The following is a 27,594-nucleotide window of genomic DNA, read 5'->3' as shown; positions in this document are numbered from 1 at the left end:
CTACAATGCACAGAACAGCCCCAACAACAAAGAATTATCCAGCACAAAGAGTCAGTAGTGCCAAGGTTGAGAAATTCTTCTCAGGCTGAGTTTCTGGAGGGTACAGACTGTCTTTTTACTTCTGTTTCCAGCATACCTTCTCATAAAGTCTGTCACTTAAAGGGTATTCAGTAAATGTTTGAATGAATCATGAGTGGTTAGTACAAATGCAAACTTTGCAGTTTGTGTGTCTGAAAGTGCCTAATACATACGAGGAAACTACAAACTAAGCTTATGAGTTCGTCAGTACTTGAAATGCCAAAGGATTTTTCATCTCATTTTTTAGAGAACAAATTCTCCTCAGTCATTTATAAAATTTCAATTTAGATAAAATATTTTCATTACTTCTCTCTGGCAAAGCAAAACATGCATTTAATTTTTAGTGGCAGAACCCGCTTATATCTTCCTCATTAGAGACTGATAATATTTGCTGTTATGTTAATTTTGGAAAAGTCAAGTCTCATGTATTGCAAGCTAAACATAATTCTCATGTTCTGAATTGATTTTAGTGTTACTTAGATATTTATGGCTAACATTTTTGTAAATATACTTTATTCTCAGAGTTAAATTTTTTATTGTTCTTGCCTGTTGCCTACAGGAGTTCTAAGGCATCCTGATTTTTTTTCCCCTACGATGACTAAAAAGGAACATTCTGATTTTATGTACTGTTGAAAGCATTTGACAGTAAAAAAGAACGAACTACTGATAACATGCTGTAACATAGATGAACCTTGAAAAAAATTATGCTAAGTGAAAAAAGCCAGTCCAAAAGACCACGCCACATATTGTATAATTCCATTTATATGAAATGCCCATAAACGCATGTCCATAGGAACAGAAAGTGGATTTAGTGTTTGGCAGTGTGGGGGGAGGCTTGGGGAGGAGTAAGGAATGACTGTTAATGGGTACAGAGTTTCTTTGCTGGAGGGGTGGGGGGGTGACGAAATATTCTAAAATTGATTATGGTAATGGTTGCACAACTCTGAATATATTAAAACCCATGACATCTTAAAGGGGGAATTTTTGGTATGTAAATTATATGTCAATAAAGCTTTTAAAAAAGAAAACATTGAGTTGAAACTGAGTAATTTGAAAGACTTACCTCCCAAATTGTTTTAGTCAGTATAGTTTATTGTTTTAGGTTGTAAGAATTGTGTAAAAAAAGGGATCTTATAACTAAAATTAAACTAACTTTTGTTTGGAGGAGAAAGATGCAGTTGTGGTTTTGCTTTTAGCCTTATTCGTTTAATTCATGTAACCTATTTTTGAGTATTCTTCTTTTGAGTTTAATTCTTGATCAAATAAATGCATTAAAAAATGGAAGTAATACCTCTTTCCTACATATATACAAGGCAACACTAATAAATTGTGTCCTGAGCAGTTGTCTACCTTGGGTAATTGTTGTTTTATGTATTACAGGGAAGGAGACTGGTGGGAAGCACGATCAATTGCTACAGGAAAGAACGGCTATATCCCTAGCAATTATGTAGCCCCTGCAGATTCCATTCAGGCAGAAGAGTATGGCCCTACTTCATATTTTATTAATTACTTTGATTTTAGAAAATGTTTTAGTGCACATTCTACTTAGCCACAATTTTACACACATACAATTACATACCAGCCTTAATACAGCTAATACATCATATTAATAGGAGATGTTACTTGAAAATTAATAATTAATGCCATAGTATTTGCTTACAGTAGGATCATAAATAATCTGCATTAATCATACTATAATGCCTAGTCTGTATCCTTTATATTTTCTCTTTAAAAACATCATATTAACTCTTTTTATATTCTGCAAACTCTCTCACTTCAAAATTTACCCTCAGTTGATAGTGTTGTATCAGTGTTAATTTCTTGACTTATGTGCTTGGTCTGTGATTATGTAGGAGAATATCCTTGAGAAGTACACACTGAAGTATTTAGGATAATGATTCAGAATGTTTGCAACTTACTCTCAATTGGTTCAGAAAAAGTACACAGAGTAAGAGAATATGACAAAGTAAAATTTTAACATTTAGGAAATCTGGGTAAGGAGTATATGAGTGTTGTATGTGCTATTCTCACAACTTTTAAAAAATTAAAATTCACCTTCAGTGACATAATATTTTTAGATCAAACCAAGAATGTCTGGGATTTATAATAATACTACTTTGTTTTCGTAACACAACCCGTAATACAGTGCCTTGCACAGAGTAGGTGCTCTATCAGTGTTTGTTTTTATTGCTTTTACAATATGTAATCTGTCTCTGTAACTCTGTTCTGCTTGACACTTGTTACTTCTTGTTTTATTCTGTGAGCTTCTCCACAGCAGAGACTTATTTTTATTCACAAATCTGTATTAAATCAAACCCACGCTAATTTAGAGTTGCTAGTAATTTGGATATAGTTTACTTGCATTTTACTGAATACAGATGATCACACTGTTACCAGGGAGCCACTTCTGTTCTTCCTACTGCACTCTTCATATTTCCATCTGTCAGGGACCTAGAGGTTCTCTCTGTCATTATTGTCTTTACTTCTCTGATCCTGTGACTTCCGGGTGAAGTTTAAGAGACTGGTTGAATAGTCAGTACCTGGAAATACTAGGACAGTATGTTCTGACAGTAGTATTTGTAATACTTCTATTTAGTAAAGATCTTTTATTGTGTTTGCTGTGTTTTTAAGCTGTCTTCTGAAGCTCTTTGTTGTCACCCCTCCCCTCCACTCGAATCTTACTGATACTTATGTAAATCTTTCCAACCCTTACACATTTCTAACTTAAAACACTGTTTTTTCCCAGGTGGTATTTTGGCAAAATGGGGAGAAAAGATGCTGAAAGATTACTTCTGAATCCTGGGAATCAACGAGGTATTTTCTTAGTACGAGAGAGTGAAACTACTAAAGGTAATTATAATGTAATGTAAGTATAAAAGTTTTCTTGGACCGTATTTTGAGAAAGATACAGAAAAAGTATTTGTTTCCCTCCTTAGGTGCTTATTCTCTCTCTATTCGTGATTGGGATGAGGTAAGAGGTGACAATGTGAAACACTACAAAATTAGGAAACTTGACAACGGTGGATACTATATCACAACCAGAGCACAATTTGATACCCTGCAGAAGTTGGTAAAACACTACACAGGTATGTGATGATTTCACACGTGAAAACTATTTTTAAATGTTGTATTTTATGAGGACAGAATCTCTGTTTTCATTTCTTGTAAGGTTTAGCTCAGTACTTTACACACAGAGTGTGTTCTATAGATGTTGTTGTATTGTAGTTTTAAAATGAAGAACAGGTAATACTTATTACCTGAATTAGGTTCTTAGATATGGTAAAATTCGACTACCATTATTTGAATCCTTGTATCTAACTGGAGTAATATTTACATTGGGGTTTCGTTTCATAACAGCTAAAAACCAAGATAGATTGTGACAATAAATAAAAAAGCATAAAAGCAAAAAATTTTTAAGGAACATTTATTAAGTAGGTAAAACTAAATACTTAAAAAGCCATATCAGATGTCTTTTCAGGTTACATTCCTCTGTATGGGCTGGACCACATAAAACTTCCTAAAATATAAATCCAGTGAAATTTAATTCTGCAGATGCATTTTTCTTTTCCTGGAGAACTAACCTATAGCAACTGTAGACATTCTTTTGGTTTTTCAAGGACCTTTGAAAGATATTTGGTATCAGATTCTTCTGTCTCAAAATTTTGCATTGCTGATTTAATACATGAATGCATCTGAAAGTTTTTAAATTCTTAATACTAGAGGTAAGGGAGTTCCCATGGCAATCTCTTCTTCAGTGACAGCTAGCTACAAACAGCCTACCAAGTCAACCACCAATCTTGACATTGAAGAAACATGTTAGCGAGCAGTTGTAATTGCACTGGTTAGAATGTGGATTTGTGTGGTTACTTGTTGAAAATGGGAGGCAACATGTCTTATATTCAACAAAAGATTGGATAAGCAAGATTCACAAGTCAAGCCATTGTGAATTTGGGATTCCCTGTTTAACAGTTAATAGTAGCATTCTCCTTAGGACGAAGTAAAGCACAGTGGTCAAAAACATAACTTTGGGGGCGCCTGGGTGGCGCAGTCGGTTAAGCGTCCGACTTCAGCCGGGTCACGATCTCGCGGTCCGTGAGTTCGAGCCCCGCGTCAGGCTCTGGGCTGACGGCTCGGAGCCTGGAGCCTGTTTCCGATTCTGTGTCTCCCTCGCTCTCTGCCCCTCCCCCGTTCATGCTCTGTCTCTCTCTGTCCCAAAAATAAATTAAAAAACGTTCAAAAAAAAATTTAAAAAAAAACAAAAACAAAAACAAAAACATAACTTTGGAGGTAACCAGAACTAGGGTTTGAATCCCATCTCCATCACTTACTAACTGGGTGACGTTAAGAAAGTCACTTAAGCTTTTCAAGACTTACTTATATGAGATATTTATAAAGTTCTGAATTAGTACAATAGCTGAGACATAATAAGTATTCAATAAATTATAACCTTAAAAAGGTATTTAACAAAAAATGTTTTGCTTTTTGTATGTTTTGTTTCTTATATACGTACAACTCCCTTTTTTGTGTCTGTGGTTTTAGCATAAAACTGATAAAACATTATGTTTTTGTTTTCTTTGATTTAAACTTTTAAAAACATTGATATACTATATATACCTTAATTTTTGTAATTAATTCATTTTACAGTGTAGTTTATTCATTTATCTAGAACATGCTGATGGTTTATGCCATAAGTTAACAACCGTGTGTCCAACTGTGAAACCCCAGACTCAAGGTCTAGCAAAAGATGCTTGGGAAATCCCTCGAGAATCTTTGCGACTAGAGGTTAAATTAGGACAAGGATGTTTTGGTGAAGTATGGATGGGTAAGAAATCTGAACTTCTGGTTTTTTTTGTCATTTGTTTAGCAGTAGATTAAAGCACCACAACTTATGATAAGATATACTAAAATATTTAAGGTAACTGCTCAGTGCTGCTCACTGAGGTTTGACTTAAAATCTCTTAATAAATAGATTAAAATAGTAAAATATGTTGTTTCTCTAGGAACATGGAATGGAACCACAAAAGTAGCAATCAAAACACTAAAACCAGGTACAATGATGCCAGAAGCTTTTCTTCAAGAAGCTCAGATAATGAAAAAGTTAAGACATGATAAACTAGTTCCTCTATATGCTGTTGTTTCTGAAGAGCCCATTTACATTGTCACTGAATTCATGTCAAAAGGTATGTATATATTAGTTTATTTTTAGAGTATTCAGGTTGATAAATTTTTTTAAAAAACAAGTCTTCATTTCTATTTTTATGCATACAAATTTTTTTTAATGTGTCGTGTTCTCTAAGATTTTTATGTAGACATTTGAAAAGAGAAAATCTAACATTTTGTTTAATGGAGTAGTGATTAGTTACAGTTATTCCAAAGGAGAGTACAAAGTTTAAGAGGAAAATCAGGCCAGCCCAATTTATGTTGAAAATAAGTAGTCTTTCATTCCATTTGGCTAAAGGAAATGGGATAGCTAGGAAAGGGAAAAAAAATATTTCTATCAATTAAAATAATACAGTTAGATATTTATATCTTTAGTCCTAAAGCAAAGAAATCAGGTGAAATTAAGGAAATTAATTTTATCTTATTTTAGTGTAAACACAGTCTCTGTATTCAGGATTCCTAGAAACTTTTCCCCACTATTGTTCACTAACATTTCTCCATTCTCCCAAACTCTAGACCCAAAGGTGGGATCTTTAGTAACAGGGTTGTTTGGGGCCAAGATAAAGAGAAGGGACAGATGATGCTTTAAAAGAGGAACCAGTAAGTACTAAATATGTTGCCGGTCCCACTTTTACCCTCTTGAATTTTATCTTTTTTTTTTCTTCCTCTTAATGAGTCACTCATCCATAATTAAAGCTACTGGTTATGTCATCTCTCTTCAGTAGTCCATCTTGGCCAACAATGTAGTTCCATCTAGTGGTGACAGGGCCAACTACAAGCTGCATATTTGCTGTAGGAAATCTACCCCCCACCTCCCAAAGGAATAGCAAGACCAAAAATTAAGAACTGATGTAACCTACTAATTGATAGCCAAAACTTACCTAATACCCTGAAGGCACATGGCACTTTTTGGAAAGAATCTCTACTGCAAACAACTGCCAAATAACCCCTTTCAGAGTGCATTGGATGCATTGTATAAGGAAGAGAGAAAAGGGACAAGGAGGAAGTTTAAATCAAGATATTGATAGCATAAGAATGTAATGGAGGTAAAGCTAATGGTCCATTTAGCTTTGCATATTGATTTCAAGAATTATTTGGGGCGCCTGGGTGGCTCAGTTAGTTGAGCGCCTGACTTTGGCTCAGGTCACAATCTCACAGCTCTGTGGTTCGTGCCCTGCATTGGGCTCTCTGCTGACAGCTCAGAGCCTGGATCTTGCTTTGGATTCTGTGTCTCCCTCTCTCTCTGCTCCTCCCCCACTCATGCTCTGTCTGTCTCTGTCTCTCAAAAATAAATAAACATTAAAAAAAGAAAATTAAGAAAAAAAGAATTATTTAACTGGGGGGACACGATAGACTTCTATGTTGTCAGATTGCTAGGTTAGGATTATTTCTAGATGGGAGATTTAGAATGCAAGATCACAGATGACCCTTCTGGTTTTAAAACTCTATAATTCCCCATCTTGTTTCAGGTACTTAGCAATTGACCCTCTGTAATCCATTCAAATTCATTGCCTCATGTACTCCCACATAAACCCCACTTTCCTGGTTAGAGAGGTCTTCTTACTTCTTTTGTTTTCCATGATTCTGTTCAAATTCCTTCATCTGGAATTTGGTTTCCTTGTCTCTCAACCAGTCCATCAATCATTCTTCCTTCAGATTATCTTAGGTCAAGTGTTAGAAGCCTTCCATTAATACCCATATGTGTCATGATCATTATATCCTATGAAATGTTTGTAATCAGACTACTCTATAAACATTAACAACCAAAACGTATTGAATACTTCAAATATACAGGGCACTCTGCTAGTCATTATAAGGTATCAAAGAAATAAAGCCACCCAAATAACTTATATTGAATTTAGAGAGCAAAGATCCAACCTTCTGAAAAGTTAATTTTCAGTATAAAAGTAAATAATACCTCACTGTAAACAAACAAGCTCCAGGCCAAAGCGTAATGAATTTCCACGTGTTTAACATATTCAGTAAGTGTAGAAATGAAGAAGAGATCACATAGACTGGAATAAACTGAGAATTATTAGTAGAAAAGACAAGTCTTAAATTGCCCTTCAAAATTATGAAGGCTGTGGATGGGTAAAGAGAAAGGTATGGGTATCTTTGCAGAGCTAAGAGGATAGGAGGTAATGGAGACAAAACCATAGGAAGTGGAAAGTACAGAAGGCAGCTAGTTGGAAATAAGGATGGAGAGGTATGTGAGACAAACTTAAGGACTCCTTTGAATTGATTTCACGATTACTTAGTGAGTACCTCCTCTGCTAAAATCTTGAATGAGTTTCAGAGGATCCATCAACTTCCCCTGAAGTTATGTGAAGTTATGTTTATATATGTATGTATGTTTTCGTAGGAAGAGAGTCCATCATTTTTGTCAGTTTCAAAGCAACCCATGAACATAAAAAGGGTTAAGGACCACTGATAAGACCCAAAACGTTCTGTGTTGTCAGAGAAAAGGAATTGACCAAATGATACCAATTGCAGTTCATTTGTATGCACTGCATTTTTGCATGATTTTAACAATTACCTATTATTATGATGAATAATGTTCTACTTAATGTATTGATCATGGTACCTTATTTAGATTCTTTATTCTGAAACAACTGTGTCTTCTGTTTCTTTCTGTATACATTGTTATGTGGAGTATTTATATGATGTCAGTTTATCTTTTTATTTTAATGTTTATTTTTGAGAGACAGTGCGAGTGGGGGAGGGGCAGAGAGAGAGAGGAGACACAGAATCTGAAGCAGGCTCCAGGTTCTGAGCTGTCAGCACAGAGCCCAATGCAGGGCTCGAACTCACGAACCGTGAGATCATGACCTGAGCCAAAGTCAGATGTTTAACCGACTGAGCCACCCAGGCACCCCTGATGTCAGTTTATCCTACAGGTTAAGAAAAGGAGTGTCCCTTCCTCTGTTTAAGGACAATTTCTTTACCTGTGTTTTTGATCCTTCTTACATCTAAAAAGAAAACCCTCTCTTGGTGTCAACATCTGCTTTTCACCTACCGGTCTACTTTTTGCTTCTCTTCACAGCCAAGATTTTTTTAAAGAATACTCTGTCTTCACTTTGTAACCAGCCATGCACTCTTAAAAACTATTTAAGTTTATTTAATGTCAACACTTTTCATAGACTTTTTAAAAAAATTGTGGATATTTCAGACATACAGAGAATACCATAACAACCATGTCCCTACCATCCAAATATAACTAATGTTTACACTTTGCCATATTTGCTTCAGATCTTTCTACTAAGGAAACAAAACATTACAGATCTAATTGCATCTTTGTTTTTACTCCTCCTTGAGCCTGTTCATGTCTGAGCCCTTCCTCCAGGCTCCTTTGGGCCTGTTTCCCTTGCAGAGGTAACCTCAGTTTTGAAGTTGGTGCTTAGCTTTTCCATCTGTGTCTTTCATATTGATATATATTCATTGATATATATTGACCTATTAGCATTTGTATGTTTTTAACTTATGTAAATATTACTAGCTTCATTTTCATTCATTGTTAATGCTCATTGTTAATGCTCCATTCGATGCCATTGATCCCATTAATCACATCTCTCTGGAAAATTTCCCCTTCTCTGTATTCCCACTGTCATTGCTAGATTTTAACATAATAGTCTCGCTTTCCTAGACTATCACAGGAACTTTTAAACTTAATCTTTTTGTGCAGTTTTGGCTGAATTTCATTTTTCATATTATAATTGGAGTGATTTACTTTTGTTTGTTTGTTTGTTTTTTGTTTTTTGAGAGCACCAGAGTGTGTGAGCAGCGGAGAGGGGCAGAGGGAGAAAGAGAATTTTAAGCAGGCTCCCACTCTAGCTCCAGGACAGATAAATGTATGTTCAGGACTTTAATCCAGAGCAGTCCCTCTCTTAGTCTTTCTTGTCTTTCATGACATTATTATTTTTGAAGAGAACAGTGTAGTTGTTTTAAAAAAAAATGTACCTTAATTTTGGTTCATCTGGTTTTTTGTTTGTGTGTGTGTGTTTTTGTTTTTTTTTTATTAAATTCAGGTACATGGTAGGTTTTTAACCAGTAATACAGGAATAACAACCAGACTTTTGTAGCCTTTCTGTCGGCTGTTATTCATAGTACTTTGCTGTTTTGTGGTATCTTCTGCTAAAAGTGAGAGAAGTTCATTAGACAAGCAATTCCATATCAAGTCAGTCACCTAGGTCTGGTTTTAAGTACCCCAGGATATTCCTAGTTGTCTGTGTTCTTGATTCAGATTGACTTAAAAATACACAGGTATCTAATACTGCTTATTGGCTCAAAATTGGGATTTGTTGATCTTGATCAAAACAAGGAAGGAATGCCTACAATCTAGTGAGATGATTAAATTTTCCATGTTTTCCAAGATGTTTTTAAAATTTCAGTTTAGGGACCTCTTCTAGAATATTAAAGATAATTATTCAGAAATTCCAAAGCTGCAAAAAATATTAAAGAATGAAAAGCTTAAGTTTTATATTGTGATGTGGTGATTTGGAGGTAGGGGAATGTTTGTTTCAGTCCTAATTTAAAATTTATTTTCCATAACATTTTTCTGTTTCTTGCAGGGAGCTTATTGGATTTCCTGAAGGAAGGAGATGGAAAATATTTGAAGCTCCCACAACTGGTTGATATGGCTGCTCAGGTATTTATCTGTACATGTATCAATTTGGATTGAAAGTGTACATAAAAATATAATCTTAGTAGAAGACTGTTGTTTGTATAATGAAATCATGGAATTTTAGAGTTGAAAGAACATTAGGGATAATCCAATCTGATTTATGTTACAGATGGTGTCTGAAGACCTGTGGTATCTAACATTCATATAACGTACTATTAGAAATAAGCATGTAATTCTCAGTATAGTGCTGTCCTGTATCTTACAGCCTTTCAGAAACATATGCATTTACAAATATGAAATCTAGATGTATTTGTATTTAGCAGATAAATTTTAAGATAACGAGTGATTGCTATTCCAAAGAAAATAATTGGAAATCTAAACGATGTGCTGAACTTTTTATATAATATAATCCAAAACAAGAATGAAGATGGCAGTATATACTTTAAAATGGGATAGTTTTACTCTTCTGAATTTTTGTGTTTGTTTTTAAATTTTATCACCATGTATATTTTAAAAAGTTTTGTTTCTATTTAACTGAAGTTAACCCTATGTTACATTAGTTTTAAGTATATAGCATAGTAATAGAAGTCTGTACGTTATACTGTGTTCACCACAAGGGTAGCTACCATTTGTCACCTTAGGATGCTATTACAACAGCATTGACTATATTCCATATGCTGTGCTTTTTATTCCCATGAATCTTTGTTTTTAAATATGAGTGAAAACTATTAGAAGTTTCTATTCAGGGGCTCCTGGGTGGCTCAGTCAGTTAAGTGTGACTCTTGATTTCAGCTCGGGTCTTGATTCACGGTTCGTGAGTTCGAGCCCTGCATTGGGCTCTGCACTGACAGTACAGAGAGCCTGCTTGGTATTCTCTCACCACCCCGCCCCTCCCCTGCTCTCTTTCTCTCTCCCTCTCTCCCTCTCAAAAATGAACAGACATTAAAAAAAAAAGGTGGGAAAAAAAGTTTCTATTCAGCTCTGTGGTGAGTGTTCTAGTTGACATGTTGGTTATAAGACCCCTTTCTCGGTGAGCATCCAGATGTCCACAGTATCTGACAGTTTAGAGAAACTATACAAAGAAATTGTCCGTGTGTGGCGTTAGCATATGCTAAGTCTAGTCCATGGTCCTGTGTTCAAGGTTCTTAGATACGGTAGTAGGGGTCAGCAAACCCTTTTTGTAAAGGGCCAGATGAATGTTTTAGATTTTGTGGGCCACACACATCTGCAGTTTATTCTCCTGCTCTCCCTTTTCTGACTCCCCCTCTCTGTCCCCTTTATATCATACATCTTTTTCTTTTCCTTTTCAAGATTGCTGATGGTATGGCATATATTGAAAGAATGAATTATATTCATCGAGATCTTCGGGCTGCTAATATTCTTGTGGGAGAAAATCTTGTGTGCAAAATAGCAGATTTTGGTTTAGCAAGGTTAATTGAAGACAATGAATATACAGCAAGACAAGGTAAAATTACTTTTTAATAAACCCTTGTAACCTAATGTTCATTGGATTTTCTTACCATTCTTTGGAATATTCAGGGTTTTGTAGAATAAGAATAGCTCTAGGTCTGCTCAGAAGAGTCAAAGAAACATTGATTTTATTCATAAAATTCTATACATGATGCCATGACTTTCTGATGTTGTTTCCCTCAAGAAAGAACTTGACTTGGTGTTCTTTACATTATAAATATAGCGAGCAGCACACTCCTTTTTTTTACTACTTTTGTCGTGTCAACAAATAAGAAACAGTTTAAAATTCCTTTTTTGACAAGCTTCCAGAAGCATCCAGATTTTACTACACTAAGGATCAGAAGAGGTGTTTTTGAAGTTAATAAATTGAGAAATGGCATACAGTTTTGTAAAGACCTTGGAAACCATTTCTACACTAAATTTACAGTAATTATTATATATAATGTGATAAATAAAAACGTTTGGAAGGTTAACACTGTACAGAGGGAAGAGAACTTGTAGAAATTAATATAAGGTTGATTCTTCTGTTTTGTGTCTGTCTTTCTAAACTTTCACTAAGTACACACTTAGTGAACATACAGTAGATGCATATGGAAAGAGTGTGTGTTTTTGAATCCCAATTCCGTCTCTTATTACCCAGAGATTTCAACCAAGTTTCTAACCTTTTTGACTATGTCTCAGTCTCCTTACATATAAAGACCAGACGGTAATACCTGCTCTGTAAGATTGTTGTGAAACTTCAGTGAAAGAAAGTATTGTGCCTGACATTACATAACATAGTAGATGCTCAGTAAATGAGAGTTCATATTTTAATAGGCTAAGTAGACATATATAAATAACTATAAAGCAAATTGTTATGTAACTAATGTCAAGAGAATATATGGAAAGTAGTGTGGGAAAAGAAAAAAAGCTTCTATACCTTTGTGCAGGTCCCTCCAGCTAGAATACCTTCCTATTTTTCTATAATCCTTACCTATAAAAATTCTAACCATTCTTTAAAGTTTAACCTAGCTGCTACTTTTTAAATGAAACTTTTTATGACTGCTAGTGAAAATTAACCTTCTGTTTTTCTGAATATCTAAAGAACTATTTTATATTTTACAACATTGAGTATATACATAGGTATATAAGATACCTGTAATCTTATTTCCACACTAAGTGTCTAAGATTCACAAAGGCTGTGTTTTTATGTCTCCCATGATGATTAGTAAATGTCTTGTGCATAAAAAGCATATTCTAAATATATGAATAAATTAATACAGGGTTTTAAAATTAGAACCCAACAGAATATGCCTTCATCAACAGTCAGCTATAGCTACTAGGTGCTAGATGTGCTAAAAAGTTATAGATCCTATAATTATGTTTTTAGTTGCTTGTAAGAGTTTCCACCTCTATTTTCTTGAACATTCAATCCCTACCAACATTTCTCTTTTTTATGTTACTGATTTATCAGGAGGAAATGTGATTTATTTTAATATAAATTTTATAAGAATTTTTCCCACATATCTTGTACTTTTGAAGAATTTGATGCTGATGACACATACAATAAAGATATTGACAGAACATCAACCCTGCTTATGCTCTATTTACACAAGAAGATTTTTAGAAACAATTTACTTAAGCAAGATTGTCAATATTGTTTTAGGTGCAAAGTTTCCGATCAAATGGACAGCTCCTGAGGCTGCACTGTATGGTCGATTTACTATAAAGTCTGATGTATGGTCATTTGGAATTCTGCAGACAGAACTGGTAACAAAAGGCAGAGTGCCATATCCAGGTAAGCTGGCATTTCATTCAGCTCTTGGTTATGCCAACATACTTAACTGGAGTTTATTAGCAAAAAAATTGTAAGGGGAACAAAGGCATTTATTTCTTCTCTCTTTTCTCCCTTTCCTCTCTCACCCCCTCTCTCCCTCATTCCTTTTCTACTTTCCCTCCTTCCCTTTCTTTCTCCCTTTCTTCTCTTCCTCTTTATTTTGTCATTGGATGGACAGCATCCTATGTGAATCACAATCCGTGAGATCAGGCAAATGCACAAGTTGTGTCCTGCATTCACCTCATCTTTCTCTGTTGGGACATTTTCCAAAAGGGCCTTTTATCTCTACTATTCTCTCAGATAATAAGCATATTTTAAATATCCTGGGTCATCTCACACTACTCCCACACCTCCAATAATTTAAGGTATGCAAAAAAATAAAAATAAAAAAATAATTTAAGATATGCTTACTTAGCCTGTCATAACACAAGGTGAGCTACTGATGGGGGCAGGATTCCAAAAGAATACAAGAAGGGAATTGTGTATAATAACTTGAAGAAAGGCAAACATGTGATACTAGATAAGGAAACTGTTTCAAGGAAGTGCATCGATATAGTTACATGGTTAATATATTTGGGAGAATCAGCACTAGAACATTAGTTCTTCTGAAATTGTTCTGAAAATTTCTTCTGAATTTCTGTTTGGAAGTTCTCTTAGACATTATCTTGCCACTAACCCTCACTAACCCAAATTTGGTCTTTGTTGACTCTTAATATCTGAAAGTATTGGTACTTTGAAGTAGCACTCTAAATTCTTATTAATCAAGTGGGGTTGGCTTTTGAAGGCATTAGTGTTAAAAGTAAGATTTTAGGTGGAATGAAAAAAATGAGACCTGTTGGAACAGGTTAGCATTTTCTGAGCTCTTCTTGATATACTTGACATTTAAAATTTACTTTACTTCTTTGTTGAAAGAATCGTTTCACTAAATAAACTTCCTATACCTTGGATCAGTTAGTGGCTAGGGGATTTGTTCTGTTTTGCTAGTGGGGTTTGGGATCACTCTTTCTTTTTTTTTTTTTTTTTTTTTTTTTGAATTTTTTTTTCAAGTTTTTTATTTATTTTTGGGACAGAGAGAGACAGAGCATGAACGGGGGAAGGGCAGAGAGAGAGGGAGACACAGAATCGGAAACAGGCTCCAGGCTCCGAGCCATCAGCCCGGAGCCTGACGCGGGGCTCGAACTCACAGACCGCGAGATCGTGACCTGGCTGAAGTCGGACGCTTAACCGACTGCGCCACCCAGGCGCCCCTGGGATCACTCTTTTTAATGTTTGAATCTTCTGTGCTAGGTATGGTAAACCGTGAAGTGCTAGAACAGGTGGAACGAGGATACAGGATGCCTTGCCCTCAGGGCTGCCCAGAATCCCTACATGAATTGATGAATCTTTGTTGGAAGAAGGACCCTGATGAAAGACCAACGTTTGAATATATTCAGTCCTTCTTGGAAGACTACTTCACTGCTACAGAGCCACAGTACCAGCCAGGAGAAAATTTATAATCCACGTAGCCTTTTATATGCGTAAATCTGCCAAAATGTAAAGAACCTGTGTAGACTTCTTTACTTTACCTACAGGAATCAAAAGAAGAAAGTCTTCATTCTGCATGTTTTTAATGGTAAACTGGAATTCCAGATATGGTTGCACAAACCACTTTTTTTTTTTTTTTCTCAAGTGTTAAACTCTAAAGTACCAATGACTCTAAACTCTAAAGTTCCAACTTATTTCAGGGTCCAAAGAAGTATAGTTGTGATATTGATGATAGTGTGAGGATAGCATAACAGTGAAGAGCAACAGGTCTACTTCTTTATAAACCACTTCATTTCTTTTATTCCCCAAACTCAGAATTGCTAAGAGAAAATTATATATCGTAATAGACAAAACTTGGGAGATAAAATCAGTTCTACCATAATAAAATCTAAAGTTAAGGAGCTTCATGGGACCAAACAATTCCATTCCAGTTTTTAAAGATTTCTTGCATTCATTGTTCTCACAAGTTTTTTCTAAGTTGAACTGTTAATATGCAATCTTAATACCTGCCTTCTTTTGCATGGAAATGGGCCAGGTTTTTAGAAGCAAAAAGGAATATAAACAGCCTCTGAAACTTGATGAAATGTTAGACCACAGTAGTGGCATTTGAAAATGTAATGCACTATGTTAATACTCATGGAACTGGAAAGTAGATGATTTTTACTTTAGTCATTTTCTGAATAGCTCAGTTTAGAATAATGGTAACTAGGAAGTGAGTTAATCTTTTGCAATGTTGCATTGATCCAAGGGGAAAGCTTTTAAACTTTAGATAGCATCAAAAAATAAGACCTGGCATATAAACAGTCCTTTTTAAAAAATAGACTGGTACTGTGAGATATTTCTAATATTACTTATGGTGATGGGTGCCACGAATATAAAATATCACTAGATCAGGGACTTAAATGCACTTTTGCTTTTATTGAATATAGATTGACAGAGAGGAAAATATTTAAAGAAATATGAGAAAAGAAAATGTGAAAATTTTACAGATGGGATGTTATGCTTAATATTAAGGAGTGACAAAATTGCTTTGCTGGCACTCACAGCTCCTCACTTCTCTGTTTTCTGAGATTTTAAGAGTTACAAGGTATGACTAAAACTAATCTTTTTTTAACATAAACACTAAATGAGTGTTATAGCCTCAAATAGTTAATTTAAGGCTTCCCACTAATTCCAATGATACAGCCTTTATGCGAAACAATTTTAGAACTCGTTTTCAAATCCATGTTTAAATCTGCACTAACTTTTTAAATGTACTTAATGGTGATCTTTTTTTCCCTTTTAGAATTTAGTTGACTTGGGGAGGAGAACTTATTGAGAATAACAACAGTGGTGAAAAGGGGGGACAGTTTTTGCCCATCCAAAATGTAGAAATAAAACTCAAGAGTTTTATGATCGACTCAAAAAGAAACTCCAAAATATAAATTTGAGTAGCAGCATTATTGGTTCAAGTGTCTAGCAAAGGAACTGAATCTGATGAACAAAAGTCTGGTATTTTTGTTTTTGTTTTGGTATTTATGTTTTAAAATATTCTCCTTTATAGTCACACTTCTAATGCAGTGCATTGGGTTTCCATATTTTAGAATTCTTTTTTTCTACTGATCAACATTCATTTAAGAAAATGGTTGAATCTTAGTAAGAACAGTGAGCTTTGTCGTGTTTTACTTGCCCTGTTCACAACTCCTACCCGCCAGCTCCACGGTAACCCTGAAAACCTAACAGTCCCTAGTTGGTTTTACCTACAGTCACTTAATTGATTTAATCATTAAGTTTAAAATTGTGTGCCATGATAACTGTGTTGAAATTCAGACCATTTTAAAATGTGACAAATGAGCTTCATGCAAGTTGGTAACAGTTTTGGTACTTAAAATTGTGGAGGTTTCTAATGTTTACGTAACCTGTTTAGTATTGAATCCCTCTTCCAAGAGGGTCTTCTAGAAGACTGCTGTCATTTACCCTGAACATCTACATCCTGGGACATCAGATTTTTAAAGGGCTTTATGTGAACTATGATATTATAATTTTTCTAAGCTTTTTAAAAAAGATAACATAATTATGTTTATGTACTAATTGTGTTCAGAAAAGTCAGGAAAAGTTGGTGGTATTCATTAGGTTTTAACTAAATGGAGCAGTTCCTTATGATATCAACTGTATAGTAAGGAAATAAAACACTAACTTAATGTGTATTCGGTTTAAATGGTTATGTATTTTTAAATTGCCAAGAAAAATAAAACAACTTTGTACATTTGAAGATTTTTTTCCAGCAGCTTTTCGTCTTCAGTGTCTTATTGTGGAATTTAACCCTCACCAGAAAAGGAAGTTGGCAAAAACAACCTCCTAGCACACTTTTTTAAATGAATAATGGTAGCCTAAAACTTAGTATTTTTATAAGGTATTATAATATCGTTTTGTGGATAATTGAAATAAAAATTCTCATTGAATGTACCCACTTATCTTTTTAGCCACTATTCATATTTTCTCAGTTTCTTTTTTAAATTGGTATTTAAAGCATATTCTGAATTTGTTCTTCCTGTTAGAAAAACGGTCAGTTATAACTCTTGAGAGAGTTAGATCTATCCTTCATTAAATTCAGGTAATTTTAGAATTCATTCTATCTGTTTAATTTTCCATGTCAGGTGAGTGACATTTTTACAAGTTGTTTTGTTTTGTTTTAATTATACCAGTTAATGAGTCATACAGCAAAACCTAGGTAATCTGAGTGAAGCTATTCACAGTGAACCTGTGTGAAGGATAGGAAATAAAATGATTTTGATCCTAAGGGACTTAATTTTCTAAAAATGAAAAATATGTGAGTCTTACTTTTGTGTGTGTTTTACTCTTCCTTTATAGGTATAATGAAAATAAAATTATACTAAATTATGAATGGCCAATCTAAAGTGTTTATTTTCAATAAGGTAATATTATTATCTTTTGCTATTATCCAAAATAATTACCTTTGTTTTTCCCTAATGGTTTCAGAACAGTAATATTTAATCAACGAACACATCATTTAATAAACATTTATTAAATATTTTTATACAGTATAGTAATATTTCATTTTAAGAATGTTTTTCTAGTTTGCCGTTTGTCCTTTAATTTTGCATGTAATTTTTTCACATATGAGTTACACATTATGTATGCTGTAAAATCTCTATTATGCTTAAAAAGTCCTTTGCATCCCAAGATTAAATATTCATCTCATCTATCATATTTTATGCTTTTCTTTTTTACATTTCTCTTTAATTGATTTGGAAGTTGTTTGGGCATAAAATGTGATTTAAGGATCTGGCATGATTTTGTCCTACATAGTAAATTTTCCCAGCACCATTTATTGGTTAATCCATTCCCATCCCTTTAGTTTGTGTCCTTTATTATGCACATACCTACACACATCTGTTTTGTTCAGTTAACTTTCCATTCTTCTTTTTTTTTCTTTTTTTAATTTTGTTGTTGTTGTTGTTTATTTAGTTTTGAGAGACAGAGCATGAGCGGGGGAGGGGCAGAGAGAGAGGGAGACACAGAATCCAAAGCAGGCTCCAGGCTCCAGGCTCCGAGCTGTCAGCACAGAGCCCGACGCGGGGCTCGAACCCATGAACTGAGGGATCATGACCTGAGTCAAAGTCAGATGCTCAACCGACTGAGCCACCCAGGGGGCCCTTTAACTTGCCATTCTTCTATCAACATAACAGCTTTAATTCTAATCATTTGATACACAATTTAATAATTGAACAAGTTACCTTTGCTATTCCTTTTTTTTTTTTTTTTTTTAATCTTGGTATCCTAGCAAATTCTTGATGAAGTTTAGACTTTATTTTTTATATTCCCCAAAAATTTAAGTGACATTTTGGTTAGGATTACATTATGCTAATAATTTGGTAAGAATTAACATCTTTCAAATCAGTCTTCCTAGCCCGTTTATGCAGATCATCATATCTCTTAGTAAAGTTCTTCTCTAAGACTTTTCTCTGAGATGTTGGAAGCTGAGTCTCATTTCGTCTCATTATACTGCTCTAGAGATACCACCCCAGTGCTGCTGAAGACCAAGTCCCCACTTTGTTACAAAAGAAACCAACATGCGAGGAGGAGGAAGATTATACCTCAGTAGCATTTGTTTCCATAAATTCAGCTCTTCTCTAGCCCTCTCCCTAGTTTTTTTCCTCTTTTTGTCTTTGTTTTTGTTTTTGTTTCAATGACATCAAGTTGAGTTTCTGTCACCAGCAATTAATTAATGTTCATTTTGTCAGTACAGAAAGGAATACTTCTGATTAAGCAACACATGCCTGGCATCATCTGTTTGCCCTTCCATATCCACTCTGCTGGAAGGCCAACCTGTACTCATCATTGGGTCCCCTCACTCTGGATTCTTGTCGGGGTAAACCTTTAAGGAGCTCTAGCAGAAGATGGGAGGAAACCTAAAAGGTCAAGATACTTATTTCCCAATTTCCTCCTCCCGAGATTGGGCTGGCTATGTCCTATGATCAAAGGTTCCTTTCAAATGGCCTTTTAGAGAGTGACAACCCCATCCCTTGTCTTTTTCTGTCTTAGGGGTAGAGTGCTTCTAATTTTCATTACTGCATTAATCTTGTGATTCTCTATTCAGCCTGCCCCTTTGTAAACATCCTTGGTTCATCTTAATTTGAGCGTGCTGTTTCCAGTTGAGACCCTGACTGATAATTCCTCATACTAATAACTGTATAGTACAAAATAGGAAGCTTACATTACAACCTTAAAGCAACAGTTTGTACAAAATAGTAACATATTTGGTAACAGTAACGACATACAATATTAAATGCAAAATTGCAATAAGACATTAACTGGAGAGAACATACTAAATTTTAAAGTTGAGGTACAATTGACATACAACATTATGTTAGTTTCAGCTGTGCAATATGATTTGGTACTTGTATATATTGTGAAATGATCACCATTAACATCTGTCACCATAGTTACAGAATTTTTTTTTCTTCTGATGAGAACTTTGAAGATCTCTTAGCAATTCTCAAATATGCAGTATGGTACTATTAATTATAGTTGCCAAGGCTCCCTTCACCCGCTTCCACCCCCACCTCTGGCAACCACCAGTTTGTTCTCTGTATCTGTGAGCCTGGTTTATTTATTCATTTTATATCCACATATAAATAAGATCACAGTATTTAACTTTCTCTGACTTACCTGGAAAAATGTAATTCCTTTTTATGACAATAACATTCCATTCTATATACACATTTATTCATCTATCTATAGACATTTAGGTCGTTTCCACGTCTTAGGTATTCTAAATGTTACAACAAGGGGCACCTGGGTAGCTCAGTCAGTTAAGTGTCCAACTTTGGCTCAGGTCATTATCTTACGGTTCATGAGCATCACATTGGGCTCACTGCTCTCAGGTCAGAGCTGCTTCGGATCTTCTGTCCCCCCTCTCTTTGCCCCTCCCCTGCTCACGCACTCTCAAAAATGAATAAATATTAAAAAAATTTTTCATGTTTGTTTATTTTTGAGAGAGAGAAAGAGCATGAGCAAAGGAGGGGGTGGGGAGAGAGAGAGGGAGACACAGAATCTGAAGCAGGCTCCAGGCTCTGAGCTGTCAGCACAGAGCCCAACGCGGGGCTCAAACTCTGGGAACGGAGCAGAAGAATCCTGAGCAGAAGTCGGACACCCAACCAACTGAGCCACCCAGGTGCCCCCCCCCAAATTTTTTTAATGCTGCAATGAACATGGGGATGCATATACTTTTTTTTTTTTTTTTCTGTTAATGCTTTCATTTTCTTCAGATAAATACCCAGAAGTGTAATTGCTGGATCATATGGTAGTTCTATTTTTAATTTTTTGAGGAACCTCCATACTGTTTTCCAGAGTGGCTGCACCAGCTTGCATTCCCACCAGCAGTGCAAAAGAGATCCTTTTTCTCCACATCCTCGCCAACATCTGTTGTTGCCTGAGTTAATGTTAGCCATTCTGACAGGTGTGAGGTGGTATCTCATTGTGGTTTTGATTTGTATTTCCCTGATGGTGAGTGATGTGGAGCATTTTTTCATGTGTCGGTTGGCCATCTGGATGTCTTTGGAGAAGTGTCTTCTATTCATGTCTTTTGCCCATTTCTTCAATGGATTATTTGTTTTTGGGTGTTGAGTTTGATAAATTCTTTATAGATATTGCATCCTACCCTTTATCTGATATGTCATTTGCAAATACCTTTCCCATTCCGTTGGTTGCCTTTTAGTTTTGCTGATTGTTTCCTTCGCTGTGCAGAAGCTTTTTATTTTGATGAGGTCCCAATAGTTCATTTTTGTTTTTGTTTCTCTTGCCTCTGGAGACATGTGGAGTAAGAAGTTGCTGTGGCCAAGACCAAAGAGGTTTTGCCTGCTTTCTCCTCAAGGATTTTGATGGCTTCCTATCTTACGTTTATGTCTTTCATCCACTTTGAGTTTATTTTTATGTATGGTGTAAGAAAGTGGGCCAGGTTCATTCTTCTGCATGTTGCTGTCCAGTTTTCCCAGCACCGTTTGCTGAAGAGACTGTCTTTATTCCATTGGATATTCTTTCCTTCTTTGTCAAAGATTAGTTGGCCATATGTTTGTGGGTCCATTTCTGGGTTCTCTGTTCTGTTGATCTGAGGTGTGTTTTTGTGCTACAAACATTTTAATGTTTGTAGGATCTGTATGGATATATCCCTGATTTGGTAATTTGTATCTTCCCCCTTTTTCTCATTAGCTAGTGGTTTATCAGGTTTAGTGATTTTTCTCAAAGAACCAGCATTTTGTTTCGTTGACTTGCTCTACATGTGTTTGTGTGTGTGTGTGTGCACTCATGAGCACACATGAGTGTGTTCTATTTCATTGATTTCTGATCCTTACTAATCCATCCTGGGTTTTATTTGCTTTGTTATTTTTGTGTTATAGTTCTTCTTCTTTTTCTAGGTTTTTTGTTTGTTTTTTTGTTGTTGTTTTAGATGGAAGCTTAGATTGATTTGCAATTTTTCATCTTTTCTGATCTGAGCATTTAATGCAATAAATTTTCTTTTAAATACTGCTTTACATCCCACATATTTTGATACGTTGTGTTTTTATCATAATTTAGTTCGAAATTTTTTCTAATTTCCCTTTGATTTCCTTTTTGTCCCATGTGTTTATTTATGTGTGTGCTATTTAGTTGTTATATATTTGGGAATTTTCCAGATATTTTTCTTTTATTAATTATAGTTTATTTCTGTTTTGGTCAAAGAACATACTTTGTATAATTTCAAACTTCTTAAATGTATTAACTGTATTAAAATTCTGTTTTGTGGCCAAGAATATTCTACCTTAATGAATGTTCTATGACTACTTGAAAATATTACCCATCTTGCTTTTGTTAGCTGGAGTTTTCAGTAAGTGTCAAATTAGTCAAGTTGATTGATAGTGTTGCTTAAGCTTATTCATGTTGCTTTTCTGTACGTTTTTTCCATCAATTACTGAGAGGAATGTTGGAATCCTCAACTATAATTGCAGACTTTTCTATTTTTCCTTTTAGTTCTGTCTTTGTTTATGTATTATGAAGCTCTTATTAGGTACATATACATTTAGGATTGTTGTGCTTCATGATAAATTGACCACTTTATCATTATTAAGTGTCTCCATTTATCCCTGGTAATCTTCCTTGGCTACAGACAGATTTCCATCTGGTATCATCACCCTTCTCCTTGAAGAGCTTTTAATATTTCTTCTTGCGCAGATCTAATAGCGTTGCATTTAAAAGTTTTTGTTTGACTTCCTTTTTGAAATGTGTTTTAGCTCAGTTAAGAAGTCTTGATTGACCATTTTCTGCAGTACTTTACCAAGTCTCTTCACTGTCTTCTAACTTGCATTTTTTTCTGACAAAAAGTCTGTTTCCTCAGCTTTACTCTTTTACATATGAAAGATCCCTTTTCCCCCCTCTGAATTTTAAAATATAATCTATTTATTCTTGGTTTTCAGCTATTTATTTATGATGTGCCTTTGCATGACTTTTTTTTAAAGTTTATTTATTTTGAGAGAGAGTAAGCATGAGTGGGGGAGGGGCAGATAGAGGGAGAAAGAATCCCAAGCAGGCTCCATCCTGTCAGCACAAAGCCCGATGAAGGGCTTGAACCCACAAACTACGAAATCATGACCTGACCTCAAGTCAGATGCTTAACCAACTGAGCCACCCAGGCACCCCTTGCATGACTTTCTTAAAGGTTATTCTACCTGGGGTTCTTTGAGATTCTTAGTTCATTGGGTTCATAGTTTTATCAAAGTTGGAAAATTTGGGGCTATTATTTTCAACTTACTCATTTCTTCCGGGACTTCAATTACATGTATGTTGCGCTGTTTAATACTGTCTCACGGGTCACTAATGCTTTGTTCTTTTTTCTGTTTAATCTTTGTGCTTTGTTTTTGATTTCTTTTGCTTCGTCTTCATTTTTACTAATCTTTTCTTTGCAGGGTCTGTTCTGCTTTCCATCCCACAGTATATGGTTTTCATCTCAGAAATTCTAGCTCTTCTTTTTTATATCTTTCATACCTCTTCATTATGCTTACATTTTCATTTTTCATCCTGAGGGTTTTTATCTGGATATTAGGACTATTGGATCTGTTTCTATTAAACTTTCTCCTGTTTATGAACTATATGTTCCTACTTTTATATATGCCCAGTAATTTTGGTTGGGTGGTAAACACCATAAAGTATAGTTTTGGGTTGCTGGAGTTGTTTTAATCTTCTTTTCAGTAATGTTGAATGTTGATGTCATGGGTAGGAATTATTCTAAGCCCTATGCAACCTCTAGGGATTGTTTTTGTCTATTCTTTACTTGGAATCAGTTGAATCCTTTCAAGGTTTACATTAAAGCTCTGTTAGATCCAGAGCAATCTTTAGTCTTGAAAGATTTTATCTCTGCCCTTCTGAGGATTTTACCTAATGCTCCATGTATTATTGCCGAATCTTTTCTATCAGGAATAAGTACTATTCCCAACCCTGTGCAACCGCCAATAATTTTCGTGCCTGTTTCTTTCTAGTGGCTCTTTGTCAAATTTGAGTAGTTTCTCTCATTCATGTGCATATCAGTACCCAGCCAAAGATTAGAATGGGTCCTTCTGTTCTCTGCCTCTGAGACTATAGCTACATTGGCCTCCTCTAACATAAATAAACACTAATATTTGTCTCCTCAACTCAGTAACACTGCAGGGCTCTGTTTGGATCCCCCCTTTGTGCTGTAACCAGTGAGCTGGTACAATTATAGGGTGCTTTATTTCTCTTTTCTCCAATATCCAACTTGTTCTCCCTCTGGTCCAATGTCTGAAGTCCTTTCTTCTAAATACTCGAACTGGTTTTCTAGCTGTATAAGATGATAATATAAATCCTGTCCTTGTTACTTTATTTGTCCTAGAAGTAACGTGGCTATTAATTATAGTGATTTTTTTTAGGGTCATTAATAAGAGGGCAACATTTGGAATGGCTGGGTAGGCCTGGCTAGTATAATAAGCTGATAACAATACTAACAGTTTTCCAAACAAAGTTCACAGTTTACCTGGGAGAGTCCTAGATGAAATCTAGGGCCTGGTGATGAAAGCAAGCAGATCCTAAAGTAAACCCTGATCCCCACAAGGAAAATAAAATGGAGCATTTTATTCTGTTATTTCCCCCTCGCATCCCGCCCTGAATGTGACTCTCTGAAAGCTCAGAAGGGACGCAAGCCATCTCACCTAGAAAAAAAGCTATTTACATATCTGTATAGCCACATGTCTCCCTCCTGTGCAACCACCAGAGACAGGTCTTCAAGTACTAGCTTTACAGAAAGGCAAAATGTGGTTCTCAGCAACACATATTAATGGACATGAAAAAAAAAAAAAAAAAAGGACACATGAACACTTATGTGAAGAAAACCAGCACCTTAAAGGAAAAGAAACAACAACCAAGAAGTAACACTTGAGGAACCAAACTTAATAGAGGACACTAATGAAAACTTTGTTTTGAGAAGATATGGCCTCCATTTTTTCAAAGAGGGTGAAGGTGCACTAGTCTCCTTATCTCTGGTTTTGTTTTCCCTGATTTCAGTCACCTATGGTCAGCCTGCTGACCGGAAGCAGATCCTCCTGATGAATCCTCAGACAATCAATAGCCTAACAAACTGAAAATGCCTAGTCATTTACCTCACTTCATGTCATCATGTAGACATTTTATCATCTCACAGAATCACAAGGGTGAGTACAGTACCAAAAGATTTTTTGAGAGACCACATTCACATAACTTTTAGTATATTGATACAATTCTATTTTATTACTATTGTTAATTTCTTACTGTGCCTAATTTATAAATTAAACTTTATCATAGGTATGTATGTATGTATAGAAAAAATATATAGTATATATAAGGTTCAGCACTAAATGTGGTTTCAGGCATCCACTGGGGTCTTGGAATGTGTCCCTGCTGATAAGAGAGGACAACTGTACTATGAAAAGAAAATTTTTGAAATTTAAAACTGAAGAAAAAATCTAACACTAAGGGGAAAAAACAGGGTGAAAAAAGAAGGGAACACAGTTGAAGATCAAATTTGAGTTGGAATATTAAGCCAAAGAATATGCCCAGAATTCACAAAAGAACAAAGTTTAAAAAAAAAAAAAAAAAGCATGGCTAATAGATTCAGAGGTTTAATATTCCAATTAAGTTCCAGATGAAGCAAATGAAAGAATGAAGAAGAAGAACTAATGAAAGAAATAGAGAAAATTTTTCCAGAGAAATATATTGCTTCTGGTTGAAAGGATCCTTCAATTGTAGAACAGAATTAATTTTTAAATTAATCCTAAACACAAATAGTGATTTTTTTTTAATTTTTAAAAATGTTCTTTACTTATTTTTGAGAGAGACAGAGCGTGAGCAGGGGAAGGGGGGCAGTGAGAGAGAGAGAGAGAGAGAGAGAATCTGAAGCAGGCTCCAGGCTCCAAGCTGTTAGCACAGAGCCTGATGCAGGGCTTGAACCCACGAACCATGAGATCATGATGCTTAACCTACTGAGCCACGCAGGCACCCCTCATATTTTAAAGCCATAAAACGAGAAAAATCCAAAAATTTTCTAGAGAGGTGGGGGGGAAGCCCCAGCTTATTCTTTAAAGAATGGGACTTAACACTACTTTAAAAAGTATTAATTTGAACTAAGACTTTTATGCAATAAAACCAACATTCAAATTTGAAAGAAAAACAAAGATATCTTCAGAATACAAAGTACTCAATTTATTAACCAGGCCAACAGACCCATTCTGAAAAAGTGAACTGAGCATATATTCTGGCCACCCCTCCCCCCCCCCCCCCAAAAAAAGGGTAGAGCAGGACAGGGAAAGAGGAAGTCTAGTTCCATATTAACATTTGAATTTCAGACTTCTCTTGGGAAATGAGCTCTAATTCCCACAGGACCACTGTAAGCTGGAGCTAACTGGCTACTTCTTTAAAAGAGCAAAGGTCGTTAGCTGCAGTCACAGTGGCCTATTGCCTCGCTCCTATTTGCTGTTGGTGCCCACCCCGCCTCCATATTCATTTGAGTTGATCTAAGCCTTAAGCCAAAGGAATTCTTATCCAATAAGGTTATATGCATCCAGGGGTGACGTGGGCATCCTTGAAAATATCCCTGCCATACCCACAGAAACACAAATTAATAGAATGACATCTACAGCATTGCTTCCCAAACATTTAAATTATTCTCCAAAGCATTTCCCAAAGGTAGGAACTGACGGGCTGTGTGCTGTACTTGAAAGCCAAGGACCAGTGTGCTTTCTAAGCCACAGCTTTCATGTTCCCTTGCGAGTCCCTGCAATCCAGACAACAGAACCCAGGTTTGCAGCGAAGACACTCTCTGCCACTTAACTAGCTGTGTGGCCTCGAGCAAGTCACTTAATCTTTCTGAATCTCATTTCTTCACCAATAAAATGAAAATGACCTACAGAGCTAGACGGGATAAGAGGTAATGCATTTAAAACACTCTGCATCAGAAGGGGTGCAAGAAATGGTGATCTGCTTCTTAATTTCTCAGGTGGCGAACGGGGGCTGAGGCCACTTAAAGACTCATCAGATTTTCTAGCGTCTCCCCTGGCTGGCCGGCATCTGCCCTCTGACTCAGGTCAGGCGTGGAGCCCGTGGCCCCAATGTGCTTCTAGGCGATCGCACTCTGGTCAGACCCTGCTCCTTCGTCTTGGGCGCCGCTCCCGAGAAGGTCATTTCGCTAGTTTCCCGACGTGGCGCGGGACGTCCTCCTAAGTCTCGGGTCCGCCGCGGCCCAGAGCGAATCGTCGCGAGCGCCGTGCGTGGCAGCACGGGGTTGCAGACGCGGCGGGAACCGCTCGAGCGTCCCGGGGAGCCCGGAACCGAGCCTGCCACTCGGGGCCGGCCAAGTTCTCTGTCGCGGCCGTGCGGCCAATCAGCGTCCGCCGGGCCGGGCTCTGCCCCTCCGCGCACGGGGTCTGAGGCGGAGTCGGCGGCGCGGCCAGCTCCGGGTGCTAGGCCGTGACATGGTGCGTGGCAGGATCTCCAGCCTCTCGGTGCGGGACGTGCGCTTCCCCACGTCGCTGGGGGGCCACGGCTCGGACGCCATGGTAAGCGCTGAGCGACCGCGGGTGCGCTCTCGCCGCGAGGACGCCCAGGCCCCGAGTAGGCGCGGGCAGTCCAGTGGGTCGCGGAGGTTCCCCACTTTGGAACTGTTGCTTTTGCAAAGGCGGAGGCCTGGAAGGGGAATAAAAGTAACCAGAAACCTCCATCCCCCGGGGCTTTTTCTTTTTTCGCATTTTTTTTTTCTTTTGACGTTTAATATTTCCTGTTTTTGCATTTACCATCCGCATTTTGCTGTAAATAGTAAAATGCCTAATATGCCAACGACAGCAAAGTGGTTTTGTTGAATCCCCACCAACGAAACCCTAGAACACATTGCTGGCTTCTCTGTACTGAG

At 36.3% G+C, this 27,594-nt stretch overlaps 2 protein-coding genes across 4 annotated transcripts in view; both read left to right on the top strand.

Annotated features, from left to right (window-relative positions):
- YES1 (YES proto-oncogene 1, Src family tyrosine kinase) overlaps positions 1-17,553 on the top strand; it is a 68,162-nt gene extending 50,609 nt beyond the window's left edge. For all 3 annotated transcript variants that reach the window (XM_058692569.1, XM_058692567.1, XM_058692570.1), the window contains exons 4-12: positions 1,459-1,557; positions 2,825-2,928; positions 3,015-3,164; positions 4,745-4,900; positions 5,079-5,258; positions 9,807-9,883; positions 11,171-11,324; positions 12,975-13,106; positions 14,433-17,553. In XM_058692569.1, the coding sequence (XP_058548552.1) occupies positions 1,459-1,557; positions 2,825-2,928; positions 3,015-3,164; positions 4,745-4,900; positions 5,079-5,258; positions 9,807-9,883; positions 11,171-11,324; positions 12,975-13,106; positions 14,433-14,641 (1,261 nt within the window). In that variant the 3' untranslated portion in view covers positions 14,642-17,553. The remainder of the gene's footprint in view (positions 1-1,458; positions 1,558-2,824; positions 2,929-3,014; positions 3,165-4,744; positions 4,901-5,078; positions 5,259-9,806; positions 9,884-11,170; positions 11,325-12,974; positions 13,107-14,432) is intronic.
- A 9,532-nt stretch (positions 17,554-27,085) lies between these two features.
- ENOSF1 (enolase superfamily member 1) overlaps positions 27,086-27,594 on the top strand; it is a 29,321-nt gene continuing 28,812 nt past the window's right edge. Inside the window, exon 1 of the mRNA XM_058692564.1 lies at positions 27,086-27,244. Within this exon, the coding sequence (XP_058548547.1) occupies positions 27,161-27,244 (84 nt within the window). The 5' untranslated portion in view covers positions 27,086-27,160. The remainder of the gene's footprint in view (positions 27,245-27,594) is intronic.

Source organism: Neofelis nebulosa, chromosome 11, assembly GCF_028018385.1.
Source record: "Neofelis nebulosa isolate mNeoNeb1 chromosome 11, mNeoNeb1.pri, whole genome shotgun sequence".
NCBI classification, from domain to species: Eukaryota; Metazoa; Chordata; class Mammalia; order Carnivora; family Felidae; genus Neofelis; species Neofelis nebulosa.
This window is presented reverse-complemented; position numbering and strand designations above follow the sequence as displayed.